At 37.5% G+C, this 27,326-nt stretch overlaps 2 protein-coding genes, 1 long non-coding RNA gene and 1 other non-coding gene across 5 annotated transcripts; 2 read left to right on the top strand and 2 right to left on the bottom strand.

Moving 5' to 3' along the window:
• Window positions 1-8,148: 8,148 nt before the first annotated feature.
• LOC115739445 lies at window positions 8,149-10,546 on the bottom strand. Of its 2 annotated transcripts, XR_007196984.1 has the most exons (3): window positions 9,399-10,546; window positions 8,759-9,133; window positions 8,149-8,369 (listed from the first exon to the last, which is right to left on the bottom strand). It is a non-coding gene; the product is annotated as an uncharacterized LOC115739445 (transcript). The 2 variants fall into 2 exon arrangements; XR_007196983.1 differs by lacking the exon at window positions 8,149-8,369 and having other exon boundaries at window positions 8,576-9,133.
• Window positions 10,547-10,646: 100 nt separating this feature from the next.
• LOC125312453 (pentatricopeptide repeat-containing protein At2g01510, mitochondrial) lies at window positions 10,647-12,785 on the bottom strand. Its single transcript, XM_048272851.1, has one exon. The coding sequence runs from the start codon at window positions 12,477-12,479 to the stop codon at window positions 10,701-10,703; it is 1,779 nt and encodes a 592-aa protein (XP_048128808.1). The 5' UTR covers window positions 12,480-12,785; the 3' UTR covers window positions 10,647-10,700.
• Window positions 12,786-14,907: 2,122 nt separating this feature from the next.
• Window positions 14,908-15,432, top strand: LOC125312840. The gene has a single exon (XM_048272457.1). It carries the CDS (start codon window positions 14,908-14,910, stop codon window positions 15,430-15,432), a length of 525 nt encoding a protein of 174 aa, XP_048128414.1.
• Window positions 15,433-16,224: 792 nt separating this feature from the next.
• LOC125312863 lies at window positions 16,225-17,413 on the top strand. Its single transcript, XR_007196923.1, has 3 exons — window positions 16,225-16,925; window positions 17,018-17,146; window positions 17,358-17,413. It is a non-coding gene; the product is annotated as an uncharacterized LOC125312863 (long non-coding RNA).
• Window positions 17,414-27,326: the final 9,913 nt, after the last annotated feature.

Below are 27,326 nucleotides of genomic sequence, written 5' to 3'. Positions count from 1 at the left end.
CTTGGTTACATTAACTTTTCAATTAATGCCCTTTCGGTACCCGATTTTCATGAAAAATCCTTAGTTTGATGATTTGAATTAAAATTTTTTTTGGGGTTTTCTTTTATTAAATGCAATGCTAATGCAATCTACCTATATGACAAATGAGATGTAATGACATGGCAAAACTACGTGACATGGCATAATGACGTGGCAAATATGCATGACAAAGAAAATATAATAATGCAAACTAAACTATAATGCTATGCAACGTGGATGGTATTTTTTGGTATATTTTTGTGTATTTTCGGATTCATGAAAAAATAAAGGTAAAAACTACTCTAACGTGAAGTAACATCTAATTTAACTTAAGAAATTGATTTCTCAAAGTCCTAATTTTATTAGACATTATTTTCATGCAAAAAGTGAAGAGAAATGTGATTTAGCTTAAGAAAATGTGACATCTTTTTTGGGATTTTTTAGGAATTTATTTAAACCATGAAAACAATGAAATTTGAACAAAAATAAACAATATTGCCCATAAAACACCTTTAAATCCGAAATTCCGATTTTTGTTCACAACATCCCCCGAGATTAGGGTTAGCAAGTGAATATATTATAGAATTACCGTCGTCCCTATATACATAGGACAAACCTTGAAATTCTATTTAGGAATTAGCGATCCGCTCCTCGAGATCGAGGATTTGATATCTAATTCACACGTACGGGCACGATCGTACTTCGAGATCGAAGCCATATGTTGCCTTTAATGTACGTTTTCCGAGGGACAAGGCATAATTGGGGAGCATGTGTTATGGGCAGTTTTGTTTAAAGATGTGCAAATATTTATTGAATTTTTAAAATCCTTAAGGGATTTTGAAATTTTCAAGGAGATAAGCTCCTATCCAAAAAGGATTTCAAATCTTTTAAAATATGGAAAGATTATCTTCTGAAATTTTTCAAAGTATATTAGATAGCTTTCCAAATTTTAAAGATGTGTTCCAATATCCGAATAGATATACCTGATATATTCGAAAGTCCTATTAGGCTACGAAATATGCTCAAACATTTTAAAAAATTCTATTGCTATCTTGCAGACATGATCCAAATCACTTCACAATCAAATTACCAGATGATATGCTAAGCATCCAAAAAGATAAGGATGATATCCCAGATTTACTCAGAAATTCTCGAACATACCAGATTTAAGCAACAAACTTTCTCATAGATATGCTCAAAGTGATCTGAAAGTATATATGCACAATATCCCGAGATGCTCCCAAATTCGAGATTTTAATTTGAGCAACTATAATTTATCTAATTTGGAGAATCAATTGCCAAGTTCGAAAGATCAATCCGCGGGTGGAACTTGCAGCTCTTGTTGATGTTCGATTCAGAGAATTTTGCAAAAATTTTGGACCTTTACATCGCGCTTCCCCAAACAGCACCGAACGGCAAGGATAATTGGCTCAAAATAACATGCAAATCAGCCCCAATAGTGAACAAAGAAGCATACGCTGATCAGCAATCGTAAAAAAAAAAAAAAAAGGTTATGTTGACGTCAACTTGCAGAAAAATCAGCCGTGGAATGAATTTGGAATAGCAGCAGATTTCAAGACCCATATAAGGACAAATTAACTCACAAACAGCTCTAGAAACAGCCCATGATAACAAATATCCGATGATATACTCAAACATGCAAAAACATTCATTAACATATGCGAATCAACCAACTAGGCTAGTGAAAATTCAGTGTTAGAAAGCTTTACCTTGAACCAGGTATCGTCTTTGCTAATCGAACTTTGCACGGAACTCGAATATTCACGCTTTGAACGTTGATCCGTTTGATACAATAACCTTCGCGGATAGGTTCGACTATGGACTCACGTACTGCAATTTGCCACAGAACAGTGGCTGAAGAACGGTCCAGTAGTGAGCAAATGCGAGTCTTCAATACTGGTATTTGATGTCTCCGGTGCAGCAGCAACTCCCGTAGTGGAATTCTAAAAATAGTCTCCTCCTCTTTTACGTGAATTCTCTCTCAACCGTGTATGCTCTCCCTTGTCCCCAAAATCTCACGTGAACCTCCTTTTTGTGTGCAGAAATTTTTTTGCCTCCCCCCAAAACCCTAGTGAAAGAGCTCTATTTATAGAGAAAAGCTTTGCAAGCTTGGGGCTTAAGTTTTGTTAATCCTGCCAAACAAACCCGGGATCAAAGTATGTGATCAATTAAGTCCCAAAGGATCCAATTGCATTAATTTGATTGAAATTTTTGGCACATAATAATTGACATTTTTAATTAAGGCCTATAAGCTTAAAATAGCCCCAAATTCTTCTTTGAATTGCCGGTTTTTTTATTTAAGCTCATATCATCTAACAAATCAAGCTCAAATCTTCTGCCGTCGGTGGTCCAATGCAAAATGCAATGCATGAATACTAAAATTAAATGAAAAAGATGAGCTATTATTTTTTGTAGGAATTAAAATTTAACTCCAGATTTTTATGCAAAATAAATGAATAAGGAGAAATCAAAATTTAGGTGTCAACACCCTTCCCTTTCTTCTTTTCATTATTTGCTTCTTTGTTATTTTATTGACCTCTTACTTTGTAAACTTTTCCTCTAAGTATATGTTAATTGGTCCTAGGTGCTAAAGGACAATATCCTTTCTTGTGTTTTTTATTTGTTTATTCTTACTTTTTGTTTTGGCTTGTATTGTCAATTGTATGTCTTTACCCATTTAAATAAAGCCAAAACTAAACTTACTTTAATAGAAAAAAAAATCCTAGATGGATCTTTACGAGTTTAAAGAACTATAGGATAACACATTTATATGTGATTACGACCTTGTATGATTGAAAAGTGTAGTAAAACGATATGGAAAGTTGCATTGAACTTGACAAGAAAATGAATTCAAGTGTTCTTTTCCTTTTATTGGACTTTTGTCAAGTATAAAAAAAGGGTAAAAGCCACCAAAACCCTAAACTATTCCCACTATGACAACATTTTCCCCAAACATTTTTCGGTGACACCGAAAACTCCAATCTTGTACACTTGTGACATATTTACCTCAAATTTTTTTCTTGTGACACTAAAAATCATAAACTTGTATATGCGAGACACATTTATCTTAAAATTTGCGGTAAATATGTTACATTGGTAAAAATTTTAGGGTTTTTGATGTTGCAAAGTAACATCTTGGTGCAAATGTGTCACATGGGTATAAATTTGGATTTTTTTTGTAATCACCAGAAAATGTTTGGGCTAGATGTGTCATAATTGACATAATTTAGGATTTTTGTTGTCTTTTTCCCCATTACAAAATAAGATCAAAGAAGAAAAAAGGGAAAAGTACCTTCATTTAAGGATAGGTTTCAATTATCTTTAAAATTGATGAAGACATCTCCATACAAGCTATCATTAGTTGAATGTATAATCCCTCTGGAATTACTATCACATTATACCATTCATGACATAGCACAAAATTGCATAATGCGTGTCGTCTGCGCTTAAATTATAGCACACCAAAACGAGCGGTGACGAGAAAAATGGGTTTGGGTTTGGGTTGTTCATCGCGCCGGAAAATTCAATACGTCTAGTCGAACACGAAACAACTCGCACGGGGGCGATATTGCATGCATTCTAGCAAAGCCAGTGATGTCCTTAAGAATAGGGCGACAGAAAGGGACAAATTGACGCAGAGGCGTCCGGCAGGTTAAATGCTTAGTTAAGCTGCAATAAATTCTTCGTTTGAACGACCGCGACGCTATTCTGTGAGTAGAGTCTAGCCCGATGCACATGGACAGAACTGTTTACATGAGTTCGGCCCTTACAATTAGATCGAACTCAGGTTGTGGTTGGTCCTTCAGAGTACGATCAACTATGAAAATCGGCAGTCATGGAGTGGCTTTTCATAACCTCGATGAGTTAGCGGAGCCAGTCGATACTCAATATCAAAGATCCGTTTGTTTTTCAAAAAATAAGTGATTTGAAAAATGTTTTTCCAAAAAAGACCGCTTGTATCAATTATAAAAACGAATGAATGAAAAATATTTATTTCGTCTACGTAAATGTTTAGACACAAATTGTACTCGGTAATAAAAATAACTTTCATTGACTAATTATTTCAAACGCTACATGCGATCATTTTTAGGAAATTTTTTTCCAAATCAATTGTTTTTTCGAAACAAACGGAATTTAAGGGGCATCTTAGAAAGTGCAATTATCAACGGAAGCCGTAATGAAGTTAAACTTTGTCGGCCGTTCCAATAGCCTCTTCCTCACGCGATAAGGTGCAACAACCCAATACCGTTATCAATTTAGACATAAACCTTTGCCTCGAACAAATACCTATTAGATCATAAACTAATTGAGAGTAGAAGCAACGTGGAATCTTGTCTGCAACATTCGGACCAAGATCCACGGATCGACCTTCCTTCCTTAATGTAATACTTTCCAGTGGAGAGATCATCCTTGGATCGCACTACCGATCGATTCAATAATTAGCCCCATGATTGGAAGCGGTCTCCAAAGAACGCGACACGCTTTTTCAGCATTTCTCCGTCCGGACGTCCCTGAAAATGACATCAAAATGTCGTTGCAATTTATTATTTTTATCGGACGTAAGACGTCGTTACGAAAGCTTAAATTAAGGTTTCCCTTGTTTCTCGAGCCGGACTTTGCGGTACCGGGCGGCCCACCACCGTACTTCTGTCACGCAATTGAAGACAAAATTTATGTCTGGCTTCTAGACTCTCGAGACAGCGATTGGACGGAATAATCCTCTTGCCCCGAGCCATATGGCGTGAAGCGTGGCTCGTTTGGGGATCGCATGAGTTCGGTTTCATGCAATTTGGTGGCAATTGGCGGGACTAACTTTGCGTTATTTGCTTTTACATCCACTTTGAGGTATCTCATAATTAAAACTAAAAAGCGGGTGCACCTGCAATTAAGTGTTTCTAAATCTAGACGAATTGCACCATAGGTCTTAAACTTTGTGTGCCGAATGAAATTGGATTCTAAACTGTTCGATTGGTTTGATCAAGCCATAAACCTTTATTGGAAAAAAAGAAGAAGAAAGAAAGTAGAATCGAGTTTGAACATTTCAATTGGTTCAACTAAGTTTCAGAAGTTAACTTGAAAGTGCAATTTAAGGATGTCATCTAGGCACTTTTTGTGTGACAGGTTGGCAAATTTTGAAATTATGGAGTAATGTCATGAATGTATGATTAATATGAGTTATAGCAACTGTAAGTTATATGACATGATAATGAACTAATTACTATTATAGGATATTTCTTAAGTGATAATCAATCATTAGGAACTAAATAGAATAGTTCAATCTATAAAGCAATTGTTCTTAATCTTAGTGAATGAACTTAGATTATCAATTTAATTATATAAGTATAGTTAGTTGATTTTTCTGATTGCCATTATTTAATTATGTGAGTGCACTATGTAATAATTTAAACTTACTCGGTTAGTTCGGACTCTAGATTATGATCGGCCACGATGGTTGTGGAAAAGCTTTTTCTCTATTGTAATAGAATCACTGTTCCCACCAACCAAACCTCATGTAAGTCTTAGTAAAGGGCATCAACACCTCGATTAGACTCTCTAAGGCAGAGTGATCAATTGAAATTAACTCAATTAGGTATGGGTATACAAGACTAGGCTTTGGGACTCTCAACACATCTCTATCTTATCTCCCTTTGGAAACCCAAAACTGATAAATCACAACACCAAATCAGGGTTAATCAATCAAATTCGTAACCTGCTTCCACTCTCAATAACTAACTTTGCCCAATGCCACCACTTATCTCCATGTAATCGAAAAGGTGTAAGATTATGATTTTGGCACCATTAGCATATTATCTATTATTGTCTAAGTACGCTAGCCTTTTATTAGAGAAAATTGTCCAAAAAGTCTTAAACCTATTGCACTTTTACCAATTCAATCCTAAACATTTTAATGTTGTAAGATTGAATCATAAACCATTTCACATTTTGCCAATTGAGTCTATCTGACTTCTTTTAGCTGAAAATCGCTAATGTGGACGTCAACCATCTTACATGCCATTGTCGGTGTTGGCGTGGAGAATTGTATTAAAATTTTATTTTATTTTCAAGATTTTTATTTATTTTTAATTTTTCTTTTCTTTTGTTTTATTTCTTTATTTTTTTATCCTTTTTCCTTTTTTCCTCGCTGGCCTCAAGAGAGTGCTGCCCTCGCCGCCTCAAGCAAGGGATGCCCAGGGCTGGGTTGGCGAAGACAACCCTCACCCTCGCTTGGAGACCCTTGCCCGAGGCTGGCGAGGGCAAGTAGCAATCGTTTGGTATAAAAAGGAAAAAAAGAAAACAATAATCTACATAACTGGGGCAAGTAGCATTTTGTTTGGTATGCTCCTAGAGCTTGGCCGGCCTTCATTCGACTCTGCTTTCCCCTGCCTCACGAGGGCTGTGAATCATGCTGGCACTTAAGATTGGACTGAAATTTAACTTAAGCTGAAGCAGAAGCAAATTATTTCAAAAATTATGATATTATTTAGGAAACTCTTTTGGAATGACGATTTTATTTATTCATTTTTTTTATAGGCATTGATTAGTTTCAGATGTATGCGTATGTATCTCTTTATATGCTTGTTTTCTTGTTTAAACTCACGGTCTATTTGTGCTTCCTAAGAACTTACCCACATATGTATATGAAATTTTAATATTTTTGTCTCATGGTTGTCTTTTTTTCTTTTTTCATAAGAGAGGGTCATGTCTACTTCAATTTGTAATTGCAGGAAACTTTTTCTAAGCATGCCTTTATTGAGATGGATTAATGGACATTACCGATATCTATTTTTTTTTAGATTGCATGTGGGTGATATCCATAATTCTTGTCCTACCAATCGTATGCTCATGCTCTCTATCAAAGAAATGATCTTTCCTTAGCCTATTCTCACTCTAATAGCGCAAACTTCTCAAAAAAAAAAAAAAAAAAAGAAGCTTAAACTTCTTGTTTATCCAATTCAAGTATCTCGATTTGTAGATGTCATCCTTTTGCCAGGGCCATGCTAATCTTCTACAGATTGCTACAGTTGTATCGGGAGTCAAACAATGCACCCATTCGAATTTCATTACCTCATATTGATACTATTTAGTTCCGTTTTACACGTTCAAGGGGATTTGTAACGATTTCGCTTCACTAGCCCTATTACCGCTTCCACATCACGGCTAAAATTGGTCGAGTACTCGATTTGGATGTCATGCGAAGGCCAAGATGGGGAAGAGCACTTCCAGGTGCTATATCAGCAATTCTAATCCTTATCTCTCTTACTGCTTTTTTCCATGTTTTCTGGTTTCTGTTTTGCTGTCTTCTCTAGTCTGTTTGACATGGTTACATCCACAAATTTATAGTCCAGTGTAGAATTCTGGTTATGCTCAAGAAAGAAATTTTAAGTAAGCCTGTTCTGGAGGGTTAAGCTCCTACATGATCTTTTTAACAGATTTTGAAATATCTGGTTCGACAGCTCAACTAGTCTCTCGCATGGATTCCTCTCATGAATTAGATTTGAATGGTGCAAATCACAATTTTCAAGTTGGATGATACCAAATAATTTAACATTCATCTTAAGAAATTCCTAGTGCCGGTCTTCTGTCCTTTGTCTGATTGCCGACACATGGGGCCAATCAAAGTTCAGATAGTTCTAGTTTATCTTTTTATTGGGGCCAGCAGCATAGTCTTAGGTTTCTTTCATCTTTTTTTGGCCAGCAGCGTAGTCCTAGGTTACTCTAGGAAAACTAATGTGATAAAATGTGACAACGACGTTGACAGAAGTTCGATTAACACCTTCTCCACAAAACCAATAAAATTAGGGTTTGCCAGTTGCTTATGATATGGCTCAATGAAACCACTTTTCCTTCTCTTGCAACAACCCAGTTAAGGAGACTCAGGTCCCTGAAACCTTCGGAATGTGATTAATCGGTTACGCCACGGGAGCTGTGTGATCGATGCATAAGTATTTTTGGCATGACACAGAGAGACAATTCAGCGACTCGCTTTCGCAGAGCAGAATTTTAGTCATTTACTACACGCTATTATGAAGTAAAATTTGAAGCTCGAAAATTATAAATGTGGAACAAGTCAAAATTTCCATGTGAAAACTATAATTATTCATAGTGTATTTATAGCTATAAAACATGAATAAGAGGGATGTTATAGGAATTATCAACAAACAAAAACAAAACTTTCAAAAAACTAAATTAAACCCATGTAACAATTCGAAATGGAAATTAGGACACCAAATATCCTCTCTTGTACAATCACACAATCTGATTGGGAATGACTTTTGGACTTCATATTCTCTCCCTCGAGTTGATGTCTGGTAGTTGTAATCTTGCAGTTACTGCCACACAATTTTAACATTGTATTAGTGCTAGAGGTCTAAGTTCAAATCCTCATCATATATTTTCACCCTTTAGTGTAAGGACAAAGTCTAGCTACGCGTGACAGAGAGTGTTACGGTAATTAAATGTTAAATCATGACTTTATGTAATATTTTAAACTTTAAAACATTTGACAGTGATCCTACACCATTCTATAGAATTACTATCTCCAAAACAATTAACATCCTCTGTTCCTAATAATTTTCTTAGAAGTGAACAGTTTCATATGTAATTTCCACGAGTATCTAATCTAGTACCAACAGCCAATAGCAAAACCTGCTTAGACCTCCTGACAGGTCTTAATTTCAAAATTCGATGGGAAATGCCCATAATATGATGATCACCTAACTTGAGCCAAGCGACATGGACACTTCTGTTTACAAAATGATGCTTCCGCGTAGCTTCAGTCTCATAAAATCTGCAGCAAGCCCCTTTCCATCTTCAACGAGCTCAGAAGAACCAGGAATTGATTTTGAATCCTTAAGCTACTCGCAATTAGATTTTTTTTTCTCTTAGGAACAATCTGTCAAGCAACCCAGCCCTTAGATCTTCCAAGTAAAAGAGGATGCCAATTAAATGACACCATTAAGATCAACTGCAGCAAGAACCTGCTGACATGAAGAAATATCCTGAAAAGAATATCCTAACCCATTAATGGCTTCATGAGAACTTCCGATAGTGTTGTAGCCTCCAGCAATCATCCAAAGAGAATCAAGAATAGAATCTGCAAATAAAGTTCAACTTGCCCCACAAAGAAGCTCTCTGGTCAAAAAAAGTTCAATGCATAAAAGCGACGTTTCTTTGATCCCAGTGAAACATATTAAGAGAAGAAATAAGCTGACTAGATAACCCAATTCTACAGAGCTGATAAGCTTGCCGATTGTGGCTAGATTTCCATCCAGAAAACCATCCCTTTCACATTCCAATCCATTTTGTTTCTTGCACTTTAGTATCAAGTAAAGCAAACAAGAAAATTTAAAAGTACTCACTGTTTTAATTTCTGCATGCTTACAGGGCTCACTTAAAACCCTTCATTTCCCCGCTAAGATCAGAACCCCAACCATCAAGATATCTTAGGCAAGAAAGAATCAACTGATGATGAAACTCATACAAACTCCTCAATTGGTTCTTTCTATTGTGATTTTCAGAGATTGTTTTGCAAATGCAAATTTGCCTCATTAGCAGCCTACAAGGTTACTTTGATGAGTTATGCCCTGCAGATAAGGAACAACTGGTCAACACATACAGCTTGCAACTAATAATTTACACTCTATCCAACAAAAAGGATTAAACAATCTTCAGAAAGAACATCAAATTTGTTCCTAACCAGACCCTCATCAGGAAACGCCTCGTCCTTCTGACAGTCAGAAGAATCCATAATATCAAGAGCGTTCTTCGAGATTAAGCAGTGCTTCTGTATCTGCATTTTATGACTCTACTTGTTGGAGAATTGAGATGTCCAAAATCCTCCATGCAAATAGGAGTTTATCTCCCACATTCAGTTAGTACAGGAACAGTACAAACAAAACCTAATCCAACATCAAATCCAGCACAAATAATTGCAGTATCCCACTGAAAGCCATGTTCTGTTGTCCATGCTTAGTCCAACATCTATAGCACAGGAAATATAGCTACTCCAGTTTCCTTCATGAACTCCACCAGACCTTTCTTCAATCTAGTCCAAGAAGGTGTTTGACAAAAACCAATAAAGGATTGGACTCATTGGAGCGTAGAAGTCTGTTTACAGTAATCCTTGGATGTTAGTTGAGATATCATGGTCCATTCTTCAATATCCAATCAAAATGTCTCACCATTGGGCAAACATATGTAACATTTTCACACCTACACACCACATTTTTACCTCGTTGCCCCCAAAACGTATTCAACTAAAGGAAATATTTCAAATTTAATTGGCAAAATTCACAGAGCTGAAATGGGATAAATTACACTAAATTTTATGCTCGGGTGTGCACAAAGAAATGATAAATAGCCATTGCAATAACCAATCAGAAAACAAATTCCTAATATTTTCATATGCAGCTAAATTTTTGTCTAACATTCTTTACATTTTTTCAATTTCAGACTTACAGTTCGTATAAGTTGATTTATTTTTATGAGAAAAATCACTAGAAGGGAGATGGAATGACATATATATTGTTCTGTAATTTTCTCTCACAGAATTTCAATATGTAATTTACAATTGAACATTTCGTATTTTTTACATTGGGTATGCCCAAAAGTGGCACGTCTATGCACCATTAATCTGCTCTTGTATAGCTGCTCTCGAGAAATCACCAGAAGTCCTTGCAGGAACATATACCATTTCTAAAATGATGGAACCTGCTCTTATCTCTCATAATAAACTCCCTCATGCAAATTCTTGAAACGAACTTAAAGAAATTATGGCAGTCATCACAAGTCCTCAGATTCTTCATGACCCTAATGGGGGTTTTAGGTTCTACATTAATTAGACCAAATGCAGCAGCAAGCTTTTCACTGTGAACACGCAGCACGGCTTCCTTCTCTTCCATTTCCACGTCGTGGTGAACAGAACCAACTTCTGAGATGTAACCCAAGCTCCTGATTTGTATATACAAGTCCTCCAACTTCTGATATATGCTTGAAGATTGTGGATGTGACTTGTCTCCACTGCAAAACATATGCACTTTGCTGTTGAACTCAACAGAGCTATATGCAGCTACTTTCTTAATGCACTTCTTTCTCATCTTTAGTCTCACTTTATCAACGTAGTCCCACCTCCCAGCAGAAGCATACATGTTAGATAATAGAACATGATATGAAGCAATATCAGCTCCCAACTCAAAAAGCTTATCTGCTGCAACCTGACCCACTTTAACATTCTTGTGGATTGCACAGCCACCCAGTAAAGCACCCCAAGCTCCTGCATCTGGTTCAATGGGCATACCAATTATAAAGCTATAAGCCTCTTCAATATGTCCTGAACGGCCAAGGAGATCGATCATTAAAGAATAATGCTCTCTCCTAGGCTGAATAGTCTGATCATTTGAGTTCACAATGTAGTTAAAATAAGCCCGACCTTGACTCACAAGTCCGGCATGGCTACATGCGGATAAAACTCCAAGATAAGTGACATAATTTGGTTTTGGCCCTTCGTTCTGCATTCTAGAGAACAGAGCCAAAGCTTCTTCACTCTTCCCATTAACTGCATAGCCTAAAATCATCGTGCTCCATGAGACAACATTTTTAAGATGCATTTCATCAAATAAAGTTCTTGCCATATGACTACTACCACATTTCATACACATGTCAAGCCGTGCATTCTCAACAATAATATTGCTCTCCATCCCATCATTTACAGCAGATTCATAAATCTTATTGCCAATGTTTAGACATCCCAACTGACTGCATGCTGATAGGGCACTTACAATAGTCACGGCATCAGGCTTGACCCTGGCCAAGCCCATCTGATGGAACAGCGCGAGGGCCTTACTAGCATACCCCATCTGCACGCACGCTGCAATGAAAGAATTCCAGGTCACTAGATCTCTCTCTATCATAGTCTCAAACAAGTAGTCAGCCAATCCCATGTCCCCCAACTTCACGTACATCATCATCAATTCATTTCTCACCACGGCATTATACTCAAGCCCATATTTTACCACGTGGGCATGGATAGCCAAACCGGCCCTGGACTCGGGCAGTTCAGTGGAAGCCTTCACCACAAACGGAAAAGTAAATCCGTCAGGGCGAACACCGAGAGAACTCATATTTCTGAAGAGCGAAACCGACTCCATGGGCATGTCATTCTTCGCATATCCCCGGATCAGGGTGTTCCACAAGAAAGTTCTTGGTTTGTGCATTTCATCGAACAGTTTGCGTGCGTACTGAACGTCCCCTAAAATTACTTGGTTGGTGAGCAATTGAGTGACGAGGCTGTTTTTCACCGAGAGCCCAGTGGTTAGGATGAGCGCATGGATTTGCTTGAGCTGGTGGGGTTGTGAGGAGCACACTTTCAACAAGGTGGCCAGGGTCAGTTTGGTCAGCGGGAATGGTAGAGAGCGCTTTTGGCGGCATTTTGCGAGCATCATAAGGGATGTAGAAAAAAATGGGTTCCGAGGATCACATCGAAAACGACTTCCCAATGCGACGGGGAGAGATTTGGCCTGGAGTAGTTGATGCTGCTCTGACGAAGTTTGCAACTTGTGTTGTTCGGGAATGAGCGAGCTCTCTGGAGTGTCAGCTCAGAGAAGAGCGTTGAAGCTTACAGTAGTGACGTCACGTGAGAGTGAGGAAGCTTTCGTTTGAGCTCCAAAACTGTAGATCGCCGTCCCGCAAGCTTTGAGACAACCAAGCGTGACATCTTTCTCTCTCTAGGATGCTTTGTTACTTTGAAATTGGTCATTTTCCTACAATTTGGAAGGAAATTTCTTTTTATTTTTTATTTTTATTTTTGGTCGAAGAAGGAAAGGAAATTTCCTTTGTTTGGCAGATTAAGTTGAAGAAGGAAATGTCAAGAAAATAAAATAAAAAAGAATAGAAAGGAATTTCCTTTGTTATCTGGATAAGAATGTGATGGAGGGCACTTTTTAGGCTACCAAGCTACGACGAGAAAATATTAGGCGTGACCAGAGTGCCGGCGCATCTCGGAGCCGCAACATTCAGCGATTGCCACGTGGCAATCCAGGCTCCACGCACAGAAAATTTTAAAATGCCCAAATTCTTGTTGTCTCCGTTTACTCCCGTTAACGCCAACCGCTTCCCTCCCCCCCCCCTTTTCTCTCTCTCTCCCTGCCTCTTCTCTTCCTCTGCGCGCCCATCCCATCCGCAATCAAAATTTGCTCTGCACTCTCTCTCTCTCTCTCAAAGTCCAACAAAAGGTACCGGGCGGACAAACGCCATTTTTGCCCCAATATTTTCTCCCTCTCAAGGTCCAACCACAACCCACGCGCAGACAGGACGAAGACCATTGTTGCCGACATTCGCGATGAAGCTCTTGCGGTGCTCCATCGATGGACCAAGAGCCGACGCTCACGGCGAAGTGGAGCGGCAACGACACGGTGTGGGTTGTGGCTTTGGACCGGCTCCCGAGTTCGAGTTTGCGGCGACAACAACGACACGATTTTTGCCAACATTCACAAGGAAGTTCTTGCGGTGCTGCTGGCAATGGACGAAGAGTTAACGGTGAAGTCCCTCATCCGTTTTTTGAAGCTCTTTGCAGGGGCGTGGGTTGTGGCTTCGGCGCCGGCTTCCCGAATCGGGACGATGCTGTTCTTATATCAATAGACAACAAGGGAACCGATATCTACTCTGACAAGGTACATAGGTACTTGCGTCATGTAACGACATGATTTTGCTCTCTGCATATCGCTGGATTGTGGTCCTTTGACAATAAATTTATGTAGTTCTTTTTGTGTAGTTTAATATACAAAGGATATTGGTCGAAATCTTGAAGGAAAGTAAGGCTGCCCTTTGGAAGCTTATCAATAAGGGTAAAGTGCCATACTTGCCGAATAGATGACAGGGTTGATGTCAACACAATCTTCGATTTTTGAGGTCCTTGTTCACTAAAGTGGTGATTAGAAGCGAGTGATAAATGACAGAGCAACCGAGCCAAATCATTGCATCACTTTTCAATTTTGTTGTGCTTGAATGTGTTTACATAAATTAGGACATGGTGTTGGATACCGGTTTTGACAAATTATGTGCTGGAACTAGAAAGAATCATCGCGAATTTTTGAGTTCCCTAGTAAGACTTCATGGTGTAATACCATCTTAATTATTCAAAAGAATGATTTATTACTTCTATTTTGTGATTGAGAACTGAATTGTCTGTACAGCGCTCACAAGCACCAAATGGAGATGAAAAGTCACATATGAAATCCGACACATCGACAAGAGCAAAACCGTGAGTCGGTTCATGCATTTTTTGTTTTTATTAGATCAAACTCATCATATGTTAGTTTGAATTTAGTAATGGGGAAATAGAAATTGTTGAAGTCAATTGGTGAGCTGCTTTTAGTAATCATAGTGTCGATTTCACATAGAAGAAGAGTACTTTAGCTATTGTAGAACTTGTTGTCAAGGTGAAAAACTTCAATATCATAATCTTATTTCTGTCTATAATTTATTGGTTCCCTCCTCACTTAAATATGTTTCGCTATGGACATGAAGGTTCTGAAATTTGACCAAGGAAGCCGCGAGAGCATGCATTCATTGAGATTTTTGCTCCATTGAACCTGGTTTTGCCGCATTGAACCTTGTTTTGCCGAGATTGTTGCTTTTTTTAAAGTCGTCGCAACAATTACTTTGCACATGCAAAGTTATCCAATGGCTGAATTAGAGGTAATTCATCACTCATACTATGAGAGACGTATTTTTCTCTCTTAAATAATGGATGAGATGTTATTTTGCTTGTAAAAGTATTATGTTAAATACTTTTTGTTCTTTTCATTGCAAAACGAAACTTCCCATCTTACACATGTAATGCGTGATTTGGAGAAAAGTTTTGAACCTACAATGGGTATGATTTTTCCAAATGAAGTTGAAGCATATAATGATTATGCGGCTTATGCAATTGGCAAAGGATTTGGAGTGGGGAAGGATAAGGTGGTTAGAAATGTTAAAGGAGAAATAACTCGACGGACGTTTGTGTGTAACTGTGAGGGGTGTTACGCCAGCGTATCCGATAAAGAAAGGAAATATGACAGGTTTGAAGTTAGATGCAGCTGTCTTGCTCCTATCAAATTTAAGGTGGATAATGGTGTGTATGAAGTTATAGAGTGTGTTTCTGAGCATAATTATGCACTTATACCCGAAGGGAAAAAGCATCCGATAAGATGTGGAAGAATGATACCCGATAGCGACAAGGCAGTCTTAGGCGATATGGCAAAATCTAGCATTAGGGGGACTTCCTCATTTAAGTTCTTACCAAATAGAGTAGGAGGAAGCCAAAACTTGAGTTACAACTTGCGTGATGCTCAAAATCTCTTGCAGGCAGAAAGATCCAATGTTATAAGTGGGGGGATTGTCAAAGTCTACTAAATCATTTTCATTGCATGCAAATGCAAAATCCGATGTTAATGCAAAATCATTAACAAATCTATTTTGGAGAGATAGCTTGTTGAAATTTGATTACGATTGTTTTGGTGATGTGTTGGTGTTTGATACTATGTATCGCACCAACAAATATAACATGATATGTAGACCTTTTGTTGGGGTTAATCACCATTGGAAGAATACTCTTCTTTGGCTGCGCATTTTTGTTGGATGAAACTGCTGATTCATTTATTTGGTTGTTTAAGGAATTTTTGGAATCTATAGGTAATATGGCTCCAAAAACCATCTTCACTAACCAAGATCAAGCAATGGCAAAAGCCATTAAAACGGTATTTCTGAATGCGCAACACCGTTTATGCACTTGGCACATTGGGAAAAATGCCAATCAAAACATTCAACAACTTTACCACAAGCCGGAGTTTAAGGATAGATATTTCTTTCCACTTATGTATAGATGCAGATCATAGGATGAATTTGAATCTACTTGGAGTGAAATGGAAGAGAAGTGGAAAACTGAGAACAACACTTGGCTTCGGAGATTATATGATCTTAAACATAAATGGAGTTCAGCTTTTGGTCTTGATATTTTTACATGTGGTATAAGATCAAGTCAAAGGAGCGAGAGCACCAATAATGTCTTCCAACGAATATCGACCAAGACATGGACCGTTGTAGAACTTGTTCACCATTATAAAGAACAATTGAAGCACGTGCAAAAAATTGAAAGTCAAGATGATTATAGTTCTCGTGCGAAGCCCAAAATGCAGATTTTGAACAATGAGATTTTGACACATGCTGCCTCTTTGTATACTCGTACCATATTCAAAAGGTTTAATGAAGAAATGTTGCAAAGTATCTCCGAGCAGATTTCAAGTACCACACTCGATGGATCGGTTGAGATATATACTTGGCAGTGTAAGGGGATTCAACGTGAACATGTTGTCCGATTTGATGCTACAGACTTTTCAGTTTCTTGTGAATGCAAATTATTTGATTCAAAGGGGTGGTTGTGCTGCCATGCCTTGCGTGTGTTGATTGGGAACATATCGGTTACGGGCATTCCATCTTCCTATATTTTGAAAAGATGGACTAAGGATGACAAATAAGGGAATGTGACTGATGAGTCTTCTCAAAGGTCAACGGGTCCATCTAAGTTGAATCGATTTTCCACGTTAATGCAAGAATCTTTTGAACTGATGAGTTTGGGAGCCGAAGATGGAAATACTATGAGCATAGTAAGAAAAGTCTTAAAAAAAAGGGAAGATTGACATTTCATTATACAAGTCAAGTTTGGTTGTGATCGAGGATGCTAGTGATGATGATAACGAGGCTTCTTTGTGTGACATTGCGGTATTGGACCCCCTTCGAAGGAAAGGAAAGAGAATTAGTTATGGAAGGCTTAAAAGCTCAAGTGAGAAAAAAAATAAGAAAAAATCTAAGAAAGGAACACCTTCAATGCGAATAGAAAGTCGAGGTGAGTGACTTATTGTTCAAGTTAATATGACTAGTTAAATATTTCTCTTATGCTTCTTGATATCAATTAACATATTTAATACTTTATAATGTAGAGCTGGTTGGCCAAGCAGCACATGATCAAACTTATTTCCCTCATTATTCAACGCATTCAAATCAGATCCGTAGTACCTTTTATCCTAGCAACATTGGTCGTCCTACAATAGATCCAAATTTTCATAATCAGGTGCGTTGCTCTTAGTCTTCCCTTTGTATTTACATTTGGCTAATTTGGTCTTTTTTTAAGTATAGATGCAGCTACCATACATGATGCCGCCGGGGATTGTAAATGGATTTTTCCCATTCACTAGTCGGGTATGTAATAGTTTAAAGCAACATAATGGATCCACAGAAGCATTTAGTTACATTATACTAACGGAGTCATTTATTTTATGCAGATGCAATCACCATATATCATACCGCCAGGGATTATGAATGGACTTTCCCCATTCACTAGTCGGGTGTTATTATAAAAATAATTTACATCCCAAAGGATGCTAGTAATTTTTTTTATATTGTGTTATTTATTGGAAATAGTTTGTCGTTGATAGATGTTGGAGTACCATAACATATCTCATGGAACCATTTCGAGTCGGGTACTATTTGCCTTCCGTGAATGTGCGATTATTGGAGACAATGTTTATCTAGCCATGTTGTGTAGTACAATGTAAACATATTTGTTATTCCTTTCTGCAGGGGTCATCACACTCTTCGCAACAACCTGGGATAAATGAATTCAACAATTCGGAGGGCATCAACAATGCATGGTCGCAGCATAAATAGTCGGGAGGAATCCTCATTAGGAGGTGGCTTATGGCGTCATTGTTTGTTTGGTTTACGTCTTATGGCTTAAAGATATGGTTTATAGCTCTGGAGATGATAATTCTCATTACCCGGTTGTAAATCTATCAGTTAGATGTGGTTCATGTGTTTTTTGTTGAATTCGTTATTCCGGCTTGTAATTGCTCTTTTCGTTGTATCGGGTTTATTGATGGAGCATGAGTTGAAAATTGGTCAATCTAAATAGATACGTGAAGTGGCTATAGTTTTTCTTCAAACCCAGCTTTTCACTGTAGCACGAATGTTTTAGGAAATGCCTCAAATAAAGAACCCCCTTTCATATGTAATCGAATGATATTTTGAGGGGATATGCATTAGACTCTGAAGTTTTGATGTTTCTTTTTAACTTTTTTATTTCATGAGCCTCAAATTCTTTACAAAACATAGCATAGAACTAGAATGCATTTATATATATAAAGAAAGAAAGGGACATGAAAAGAGAACGGAAAAAAAAAAAGTACAATTAGAAACACATTTTTTTTATGTCTATAAAAATACAAAAGGAACATAAAAAAGAATAGGAAAAAAAATTTCGGAAAAACCCAACATTTGATGTTTCAATTGAGGTTTCTGTTTAACTTTTTTATCTTATGAATAAAAAGCCTCACATTCTTTATGAAAAGTGACGTAGAATTAGAAACGCGTTTTTTTTTGTATATAAAAAAAATGAAAGAGAGATAACAAAAGGAACGGCAATTTTTTTTTTTTTTTTGAAAAACCCAACATTTGACATTTCATTTGATGTTTCTATTTTAATTTTTTTATTTTATGTATAAAGAGCCTCACATTCTTTATGAAAAGTGACGTAGAATTAGAAACACGTTTTTTTTTTTGGTATATAGGAAAAAAGAAAGGGAGATAACAAAAGGAACAACAAAAAAAAATTTCGGAAAAACCTAACATTTGATGTTTCATTTGATGTTTATGTTTAACTTTTTTATTTTATGAATAAAGAGCCTCACATTCTTTACGAAAAGTGATGTAGAATTAGAAACGCGTTTTTTTTTTTTGTATATAAAAAAATGAAAGAGAGATAACAAAAGGAACGGCAAAATTTTTTTTGGAAAAATCCAACATTTGACGCTTCATTTGATTTTTCTATTTTACTTTTTTATTTTAAGAATAAAGAGTCTCACATTCTTTACGAAAAGTGACGTAGATTAGAAACGCGTTTTTTTTTATATAAAAAAATGAAAGGGAGATAACAAAAGGAATGGCAAAAAAAAATTTCGAAAAAACCCAACATTTGATGTTTCATTTGATGTTTCTATTTAACTTTTTTATTTTATGAATAAAGAGCCTCACATTCTTTACGAAAAGTAACGTAGAATTAGAAATCTGTTTTTTTTTATATAGAAAAACGAAAGGACCATAACAAAAGAAACGGCAAAATAAAATTCGCAAAAGGTGGACAATCATTTCATTTGTGTTTCAACCTAATTTTTTTAGTAGTTATTTCGTAAACGAAGGGTGACCGATGTCCATTCCGATCTAATTCGTTATGTATCCGACCATGTCTCAAAGAACCCAACAACCCAACAAATTTGCCTTCCATATCTCTCATCTAGACAAGCAAAGGTTGCAGAATATATCATCGAAGCAGCTATCTGAGCAATCATAATAGGAGGAATAGCTGCATCCCAAGATCAACAAAAAAGAACTTGTCCATCGCACACCAAATTTTGAATTTTCATCACTCAAACTACCAAAATTACAAGTTCCAATTATCTACTTTTTCAATACTAGTCCTACTAAAATCAATAAAACACAAACTAACAATATGCGCATATCATGCCTAAATCTCTCCACCTTCTCATCAATCTTCTCAAGTTTGTCTTTCATATGCTGAAGCAAATACTCAATGTTTCTCATGTCATCTTCAGGAGGTGGAACCTTCTTGATAGGATGACGCACAACACTTGTAGGCAAACACCAAGAAAAGAAGTCACACCTTCTATCCACACAATTATAATAGAGCTTGTCTTTGTTCTTTATTGATTCTGATATTTTCACAGCAGCACACTTACCACACTTACACTTTTTATTTTGGAAAGTCAATTCACTCGAAGTTGTCTCATTCACACTGGATGAAGACATCATACCTGCAAGACAACACGTTTTTTTTTTTTCATTTCGGAGAATCAGTTTGACAATATGAGAATACAAGTACAACTAATGCAAATAAGATGACATGGAGTAAGCAAAGATAATCATATCCTGGAAGTTCGAAGAATCGGTTGTGGAGCATTTTTATTTGATAGATAAAAATTTGCTCTCTGCTAGTACTAAAACTTTGAAAAATCATTTAGAATTGGTAGTTTTCCATCTGATTGCAATATATCCCAAGTTTCTACGTTCATTCCGTATCTTCAATATATCCATATGTATGTTTTCAAAACACCCAAAGACAAACTTCAAAAACTATTGGGAACTATAAAATCGACGCAACCTCTCCGGCATCATCACCGATAAAAGGGACACAATTAAAAGAAGCACATGTGCATGAAATTGACACCATCATTAAAAATTCACCGGCTCAGGTGCAAACTCTCATCCAAATAGAGAAACCTAGACAGAGAGAGATTGATACGGACTCGGTGAGGCGGATTTTGGGTACAGTCTATGGTTTTTGGGAGCGTTCCTAATTTTGGTTTTTTCCTTGATCTTTCTCCCCGTCTGTCTAATTTTAACAGAGGAAATTTGACAGAACTCCAAAACCACTCGTGCCGCCGCTCGAAACTACTTAGAAACCTACAAGGAACTACACGAAAGAACCAACCTGGGATCAAAAAGAAGCGGAACCCGAAGGTACCGGCACTGCACCGCTCCTAAAAGGGAATTATCGCTAACGACCACAAAGAGGAACAAAGAAACAGTTGGGAACATGACCATCAGAGCTACAAAACCTCGAGGACAGTTGCGGCCGCAAACCAGCTCCCGCGAGCCAACTCTGATCTCAACATGGGAAGAACAACAAATCACGCGAACACAAAGATCGCTTGAAATTGGCGCCACAGCATAGCTTTGGAGCTGGATCGCTGAAGATCTAAGCATCCACACACAAAATACACAGAGAGAGAGAGGGAAAGAGAGAAGAGTAGACCTTATCGTAGTCGGAAAGAGTCTGTCTCTCACATCGTGTCGTTGCTGCTCCACTTCGCCGTGAGCATCAGCTCTTGGTCCGTCGACGGAGCATCGCAAGAGCTTCGTCGCGAACGTTGGCAACAATGGTCTTCATCTGCTCTGCGCGTGGGTTGTGGTTAGACCTTGAGAGGGAGAAAATATTGGGGCAAAAATGGCGTTCGTCCGCCCGGTACCTTTTGTTGGACTTTGAGAGAGAGAGAGTGCAAAGAAAATTTTGATTGTGGGTGGGATGGGCGCGCAAAGGAAGAGAAGAGGCAGAGAGAGAGAGAAAAAAAAGGGAGGGGGGGAAGCGGTTGGCGTTAACGGGAGTAAATGGAGACAGCAAGAGTTTGGGCATTTCAAAATTTTCTGTGCGTGGGGCCGGGACTGCCACGTGGCGATCGGCGAATGGTGTTACTCGGAGATGCGCTGGCACTCTAGTTGAACCTAATATTTTCTCAGCTACGACATGGCGGCTTTAACGGGAGTAAACGGGAGTAAACGGAGACGGCAAGAGTTTGGGCATTTCAAAATTTTCTATGCGTAGGGCCCGGATCGCCACGTGGCAATCGCTGAATCGTGCGACTCGGAGATGCGCTGGCACTCCGGTCGCACCTAATATTTTCTCAGCTACGACATGGCGGCTTCATTGAAATTAAGCACAAAAACATGGCAATATATAGTAAATTTGATTTAGGAAAAAGTCGAAATAAGGATATGAAGTAGAACTTATTTCAAATAATGGCGTGAAGTGGCCATGTCGGTATCTAAGAAAAGGTATGACCTCTTCGGCCAGCCAAATCTTTCGTCCGATCAAAAGCATTTTTGTCACTTACGCTTTCTGAATTTTTTTTTCGTTTTTTCCTTCTTTCTTTCCTTTTTTGTTCCTTTCTTTTGTGTTCTTTTCTCTTTATTTTCGTCGGTGGCCGGTCTTAGGTGATGGCCAGCCACTAGAGAGGCCTGGGCCAAGCTGACCCTCGCCAGCCTTCAGCTAGGGTCATCAAGTGCGCACCGGTCTCAACAAAGAAAAAAAGGAAAATAAATAAAAAAAGGACGAAAATGCCCTATGAGAATGAGATGGTCATTTCAAGTCTTTATTTGAAATAATATTCACTTCAAATCTTTAATTAAGAAAATAAGGCACTTTTGACCTTTATTTGAAACAAGATCTACTTTAGGCTGTTATTTGAAAAAATAAAAGCATTTTATGCCCTTATTTAGAATTTTTCCTTTCATTTATGATATGTGACAAATTGTCATAACCATGGGGAGAAGAACACCATGAGTCCTAAAAATTGTATACAACGCTCACTTTAATGCCAAAAATTTCCTTCGGATCACTTAAGTGTCAATTTTTTTGAAAAATGATGACTTAACTGCCAACTCCGATTTGCTTGGTCGAAAATTCGACATGACATTTTTTATTAATAATCGAAGCTGATGTGGCTTGCGGGGTCTAGTTAGCAATAAAAAAGGACAAACATTGAAAAAACATAATAAAAAAAGCATAATTAGCCCCAAAGTCATGGCCAACCCTATCCAAAGGTGGATTAATAGGGTATTAAGGCTCCGTTTGGTTCATCATTTGCAAAGGACTTTGGGGTTTCATAGTCCCTTGGGCGAATGCAATCATGTTTGGTAACATTTTTTGAGGGTTTTGGAGAGATGCAATTGTATCTCCAAAGCTTTCTAAAGCCCATCGGGGGAAAGGAGCCTTGAAGGTCCTTGAGAAGTTGCATTCTTGGTATGCAACTTCTTGGTTTTATGAAAATGTAAAAATTGCCTATTTTACCCTCATTTATTAATCAAAATTCCAGCTTTGCCCTTTGTTAACCAAAACCATATTTTCCCACTTTTCTCTCTAACCTCTCACCTCTCTCGATGGCCACCCTATGTTTTTCTCTCCTCTCTCCAATCATCTCACCTTTCTTGATGAACGAAAAAAATCCTCATGGCCACTCACCTCTCTAGACCGTTCCCTCACAGTCACCTCTCGTCCCTCGTGGCTACTCGCCTCTTTGTTGTTGGTTTGTCCATTCGATTCCTGTAATCAATGGATTCATCATTTATTTCAAGTTCCCAGGATGATGATTTTCAGATAACATTATGTAGCAGCCAAACTATCCACCAATTATGATCCGGGGTCTAATGCTTTCGATTTTCCTTTTTCGTTTGTGCTTGCGGGAAGACATCTCAAGCGTGGATAAAAGTCTCTTCCACTATTGAAGTTATTGATTTTCGAATAATATTCTATAGGAGCCAAATTTAAACTTATTTTGTTTTCAATTCTTAACAAATTAAAATTAAAAGATTTACATTGGTCACACCAAAGGACTTTGCAAATATATGTTCACCAAACAACATTTTCCCCAAAGTTGCATCCCAAGGCACTTTTCAATTACGACTAACCAAACAGTATTTACATTCCACTAAAGCCCTTTGGCCTAAGGCCTTTGCATTTCCCCAAAGATTTTCTGCAAATGATGAACCAAACGGAGCCTAAGGCTACCAATCGCAGGTGGAACGCCGACAAGTCTTTTAATAAAGAGAATTTGAATATGGGAATTAAAAAGTTAAAATTGGAATGATTGTTCTTCAAATTATAGTGTGGAATTTGTTGGAACAAGAATGAGGTTATAAATTGCTATAAATATAAGCAAATCAATGAAGTCACAATATATAACTACCTTAATTATTGTTCAATTTACTATTGCCAATTAAATTCATTCATTCCTATTCAATATTTTGAGCTCATTTCATAAATCAGGAAAAAAAAAGGTGGTTAAGTTTTAAGTATTGGATAATAAGTTCTGAAGTCTTTAAGTACTCAAAATAGAAATATTAAATTCTTTGCTAGTAGATAAAAATTAGTTTAATCTTTTTAGCTTCTTATCAAACATTAAATAGTGAAATTTAGTGGAAGGTTTTGATGATATAATATATTAGACTTTAATTAACCAAGTAGGTAAATCATTCTCTATTGCTTGTTGATTTTTTTACTTAAAGCAATGAACTAATTTGTGTAGTTAGAGATTGTCTAATGAACTTAATGACATAAAGTGCAAAAAAAACTTTTTTTTTTTGGTCGGATGATCAAGTACACCCTCCCACCTCAACCATGTTAATCAATTCCTCTTCATTCCAAGTAAGAGAACATCATATAATTCTCACTCCACTCTATTATTTCCGAATAACCAAATATGATCGCAAGGGTTATCCGAGTAATTAAGTATTTGATTCAAATGAGACATATTTTCCCATCCATGTACTTACTTGACTTACATGAACAGAAGATAGGGAAAAGTACACCGGAAGTACCATAACTTTTGTACGGCGTTTACTTGAGTGCCATAACTTTTAAAACGTTCACTTAAGTGCCATAACTTTCAAAAATCGTTCAATTGAGTGTCATGTTGACGTGGCAACCGGAAAAGCTGACATAGTACGTCGGAAAGCCGACGTGGCACACCGGAAAGTTATTGTAGCACGAGCGGAAAGCTGACGTGGCACGCCGAAAAAGTTACTGTAGCACTCAAGTGAACAATTTTGCTCTGACGTAATACTCAAATGAACGATTTTTAAAAGTTATGGCACTTAAATGAACGTTTTGAAAGTTATGGCACTCAAGTGAACGACGTACACAAGTTATGGCACTTCTAGTGTACTTTTCCCACAGAAGACGCGTTTAGTTTGGAGAGAATAGTCAAATTGAAAGATTCGGATAACCATATTTCTAATGAAAAAGAGAGTAATAAAGGGGAAAAATCTCATTGGCAGCAAGTGAACAATTTGCTATGAACTTTCCCGTTACGATTGGTGAAAGGTGGATGTAAAGGGAGACAACTCATTGGAGCCCTTGTTTTGTAGGGATCCCCTCACATCATATTTATTCATTCTTTTTCCTAAAATCACCGGACCACATTTTTTTAACTCCTAAAGTTGAAAATCGGATGTAAAGACCGATGAGGCTTGAGGTCGTGCGATCCAGGGCGACCCCAGGTGGCCCTTGTTGGCCCTTCGCCGATCCTTCATCGACCACCCCGAAGAAGAAGATGAATAGCAACAATATAGGGTTTCACTTTTGGGGCAAAAATGGATTTTTAGTAAGGTTTTGAGGACAAAATAGATAACTGACTAATTAATGAGTCCTTCAACATTTCGAAAATGCTAAAAGCCTAACCAACATTGGACTTTTAGCCTTCTCAAAGCTGGTCAAATGCCCATGGAAAGGCTTGCCATACACTTCAGTATTTTCCCAAGGGCTTAGGATGCCCAAAACCCCATGTGAAAACTGAACCAAGCACACCCTAAGTACTTGATTCAAATAAGGCATATCTCTTTCTCCATATACTTACCTAAACTACATGGACAGAAGATGTGTTAGGTTCGAAGAGAATAGTCAAATTGAAAGATTCGAATAGCCCGTAATTCCAATGAAAAAGGGAGGAATAAAGGAGAAATCACATTAGCAACAAGTGAACAATTCGAGCATGCTATGAGCTTTCCTATGACGATTGATGAAAGGTCGATGTAAAGGGAGATGACTCATAGAAGCCCTTGATTTGTAGGGATCCCCCGCCCTTTATTTTTCCATCATATTTGTTTATTCTTTTCCCTAAAATCACCGGACCACTTTTTGTTAAGTCCTAAAGTTGAAAATAGAAAGCTCATCTTCTTGTGCAAGACAAGCTCTCGGTCTCATGCTCGTTTATCTCACATCATTTTCCACCTCGTGTGTCCTGTTCCATGTTTATGTTGAAAATCAAGGTCATCCTTCTTTTGCTTTTTCAAGCATTTCAACTGGAATGTTTCAAAAGTATCTCACTGTACCTTTATTTTCCAAACGAAAAAAATAAATCAAGTAGGTAACACTAAAGTTAGTTGTGGTCGTATCCCAAATTAGGTTAATGTTTGCAATAAAACGTTTCTCTATTATTTTTCTTTTGAAGTTTACTTTTATTAAATATCTGAACACCATGAATGAATAAATAAAACTACACATAGTTATTTAAGAGTATTTACAATCATACCAAACTTTCTTAGGTGTGTAGCAATAGGACAAGATGAACTTTACTTTATTTCTTACAAGTATTTAAATTACAAGATAGCTAATGCTTTATGGAAATACATCAGCTAGAATAACTATAATACAATACCTTTCTTGCGCTATAACTTTTATACATGGAAAGATAGAATCCAATTTACAAATAAAGATAAAATGATTTGTCAACTTTGGAAAATCTCGCTATACTTGCCAAGAGTATAATAATTGCTTGGTTGGTCTTGATCTGATTGAGAGCAATTGTTGGAATTGCTTCGCTGTTGAGATATACGTTCTCCAATATGCCACCGCAAGAGAGGCATTCCATCATGAATGCCGATCTTAGACCGTAAATGAGTAAACCATTATCTTGCAAGAGGCTTTGTCAATGCGTCCGCAAGTTGATCATGAGTAGACACATGACTCACTTGCAGCAGACCTTTATTAACCATGTCACGAACAAAGTGGTAATCAACAACAATGTGTTTCATCTTGGAGTGAAAATAGGATTAGTGCACACATACGTAGCAACAATATTATCGCAATAGATGCTGGGTGTGGTCGAAGAAGGTGCTCCAAGATCATTGTTGACACCTAAATTTTGATTTTTAGAAATTCATTAAAATGAGAATTACATATAGTTCTCACAAAAAATAAATAATTCCCCATGCATTGCATAATTATTTTCTGTCAATCGTGTCATTGTATTCAAAGTGCGAAATCAAGCTTAAATTAATGCCTTGGGGAAAACTCGAACTCACATGTGATTTTTGGCTAAGCATAATGAAGGGTGTGTCGAGAACGGGCAAATTTCCTTAAGTACGAAAATCATGATTAATTTCCAAGGGAACGTACTTGACTTGGCCTCCAACAGTAGACATGCATGAATTGAGTAGCACCCTATACCAACGATTTGGGAGCAAGTTGGACTTAAATCTAGCATGAACAATGCCACTGTTGCAGCGGTATCATGAACCACTCTTCTTCGCCTTGGCCTTGTTGGCATGAGCCATGCGTTTGCCACGGTACCACGTCAGCTCCTCTTGGGTGTTCACTCCTGCAACTTAGATCAATGACGTGTTTAGGTACAAGTTGGACTTTGACCCATTTCAATCACCACATTACAAGTACCACTCAAGCTTAATTAATTAAAGGGCTTTTTTAATTTAATGGTTAACTTCATCAAATAAAGCTCAAGCGGTCCTGAAATTGTGCGAAACAGCCCACAAGACATAGAAATTCGATCAACCCATAAAAGGTCTCTCTCTTGGCCGAAATTCATTAGATCTGGGGAAATAGGACTCTTCAAGGATCAAAAGTAAGTTGGGATTTATTTAAACTAGGGATCCTATCTCAGCTGGAG

Source organism: Rhodamnia argentea, chromosome 11 (genome assembly GCF_020921035.1).
Source record: "Rhodamnia argentea isolate NSW1041297 chromosome 11, ASM2092103v1, whole genome shotgun sequence".
Lineage (NCBI taxonomy): Eukaryota > Viridiplantae > Streptophyta > Magnoliopsida > Myrtales > Myrtaceae > Rhodamnia > Rhodamnia argentea.
This window is presented reverse-complemented; position numbering and strand designations above follow the sequence as displayed.

What these genes read in the sequence shown, in the direction of transcription:
- LOC125312840 (XM_048272457.1), top strand. Translation starts at nt 14,908, where the DNA reads ATGGGTATGATTTTTCCAAATGAAGTTGAAGCATATAATGATTATGCG.
- LOC125312453 (XM_048272851.1), bottom strand. Translation starts at nt 12,479, where the DNA reads ATGATGCTCGCAAAATGCCGCCAAAAGCGCTCTCTACCATTCCCGCTG.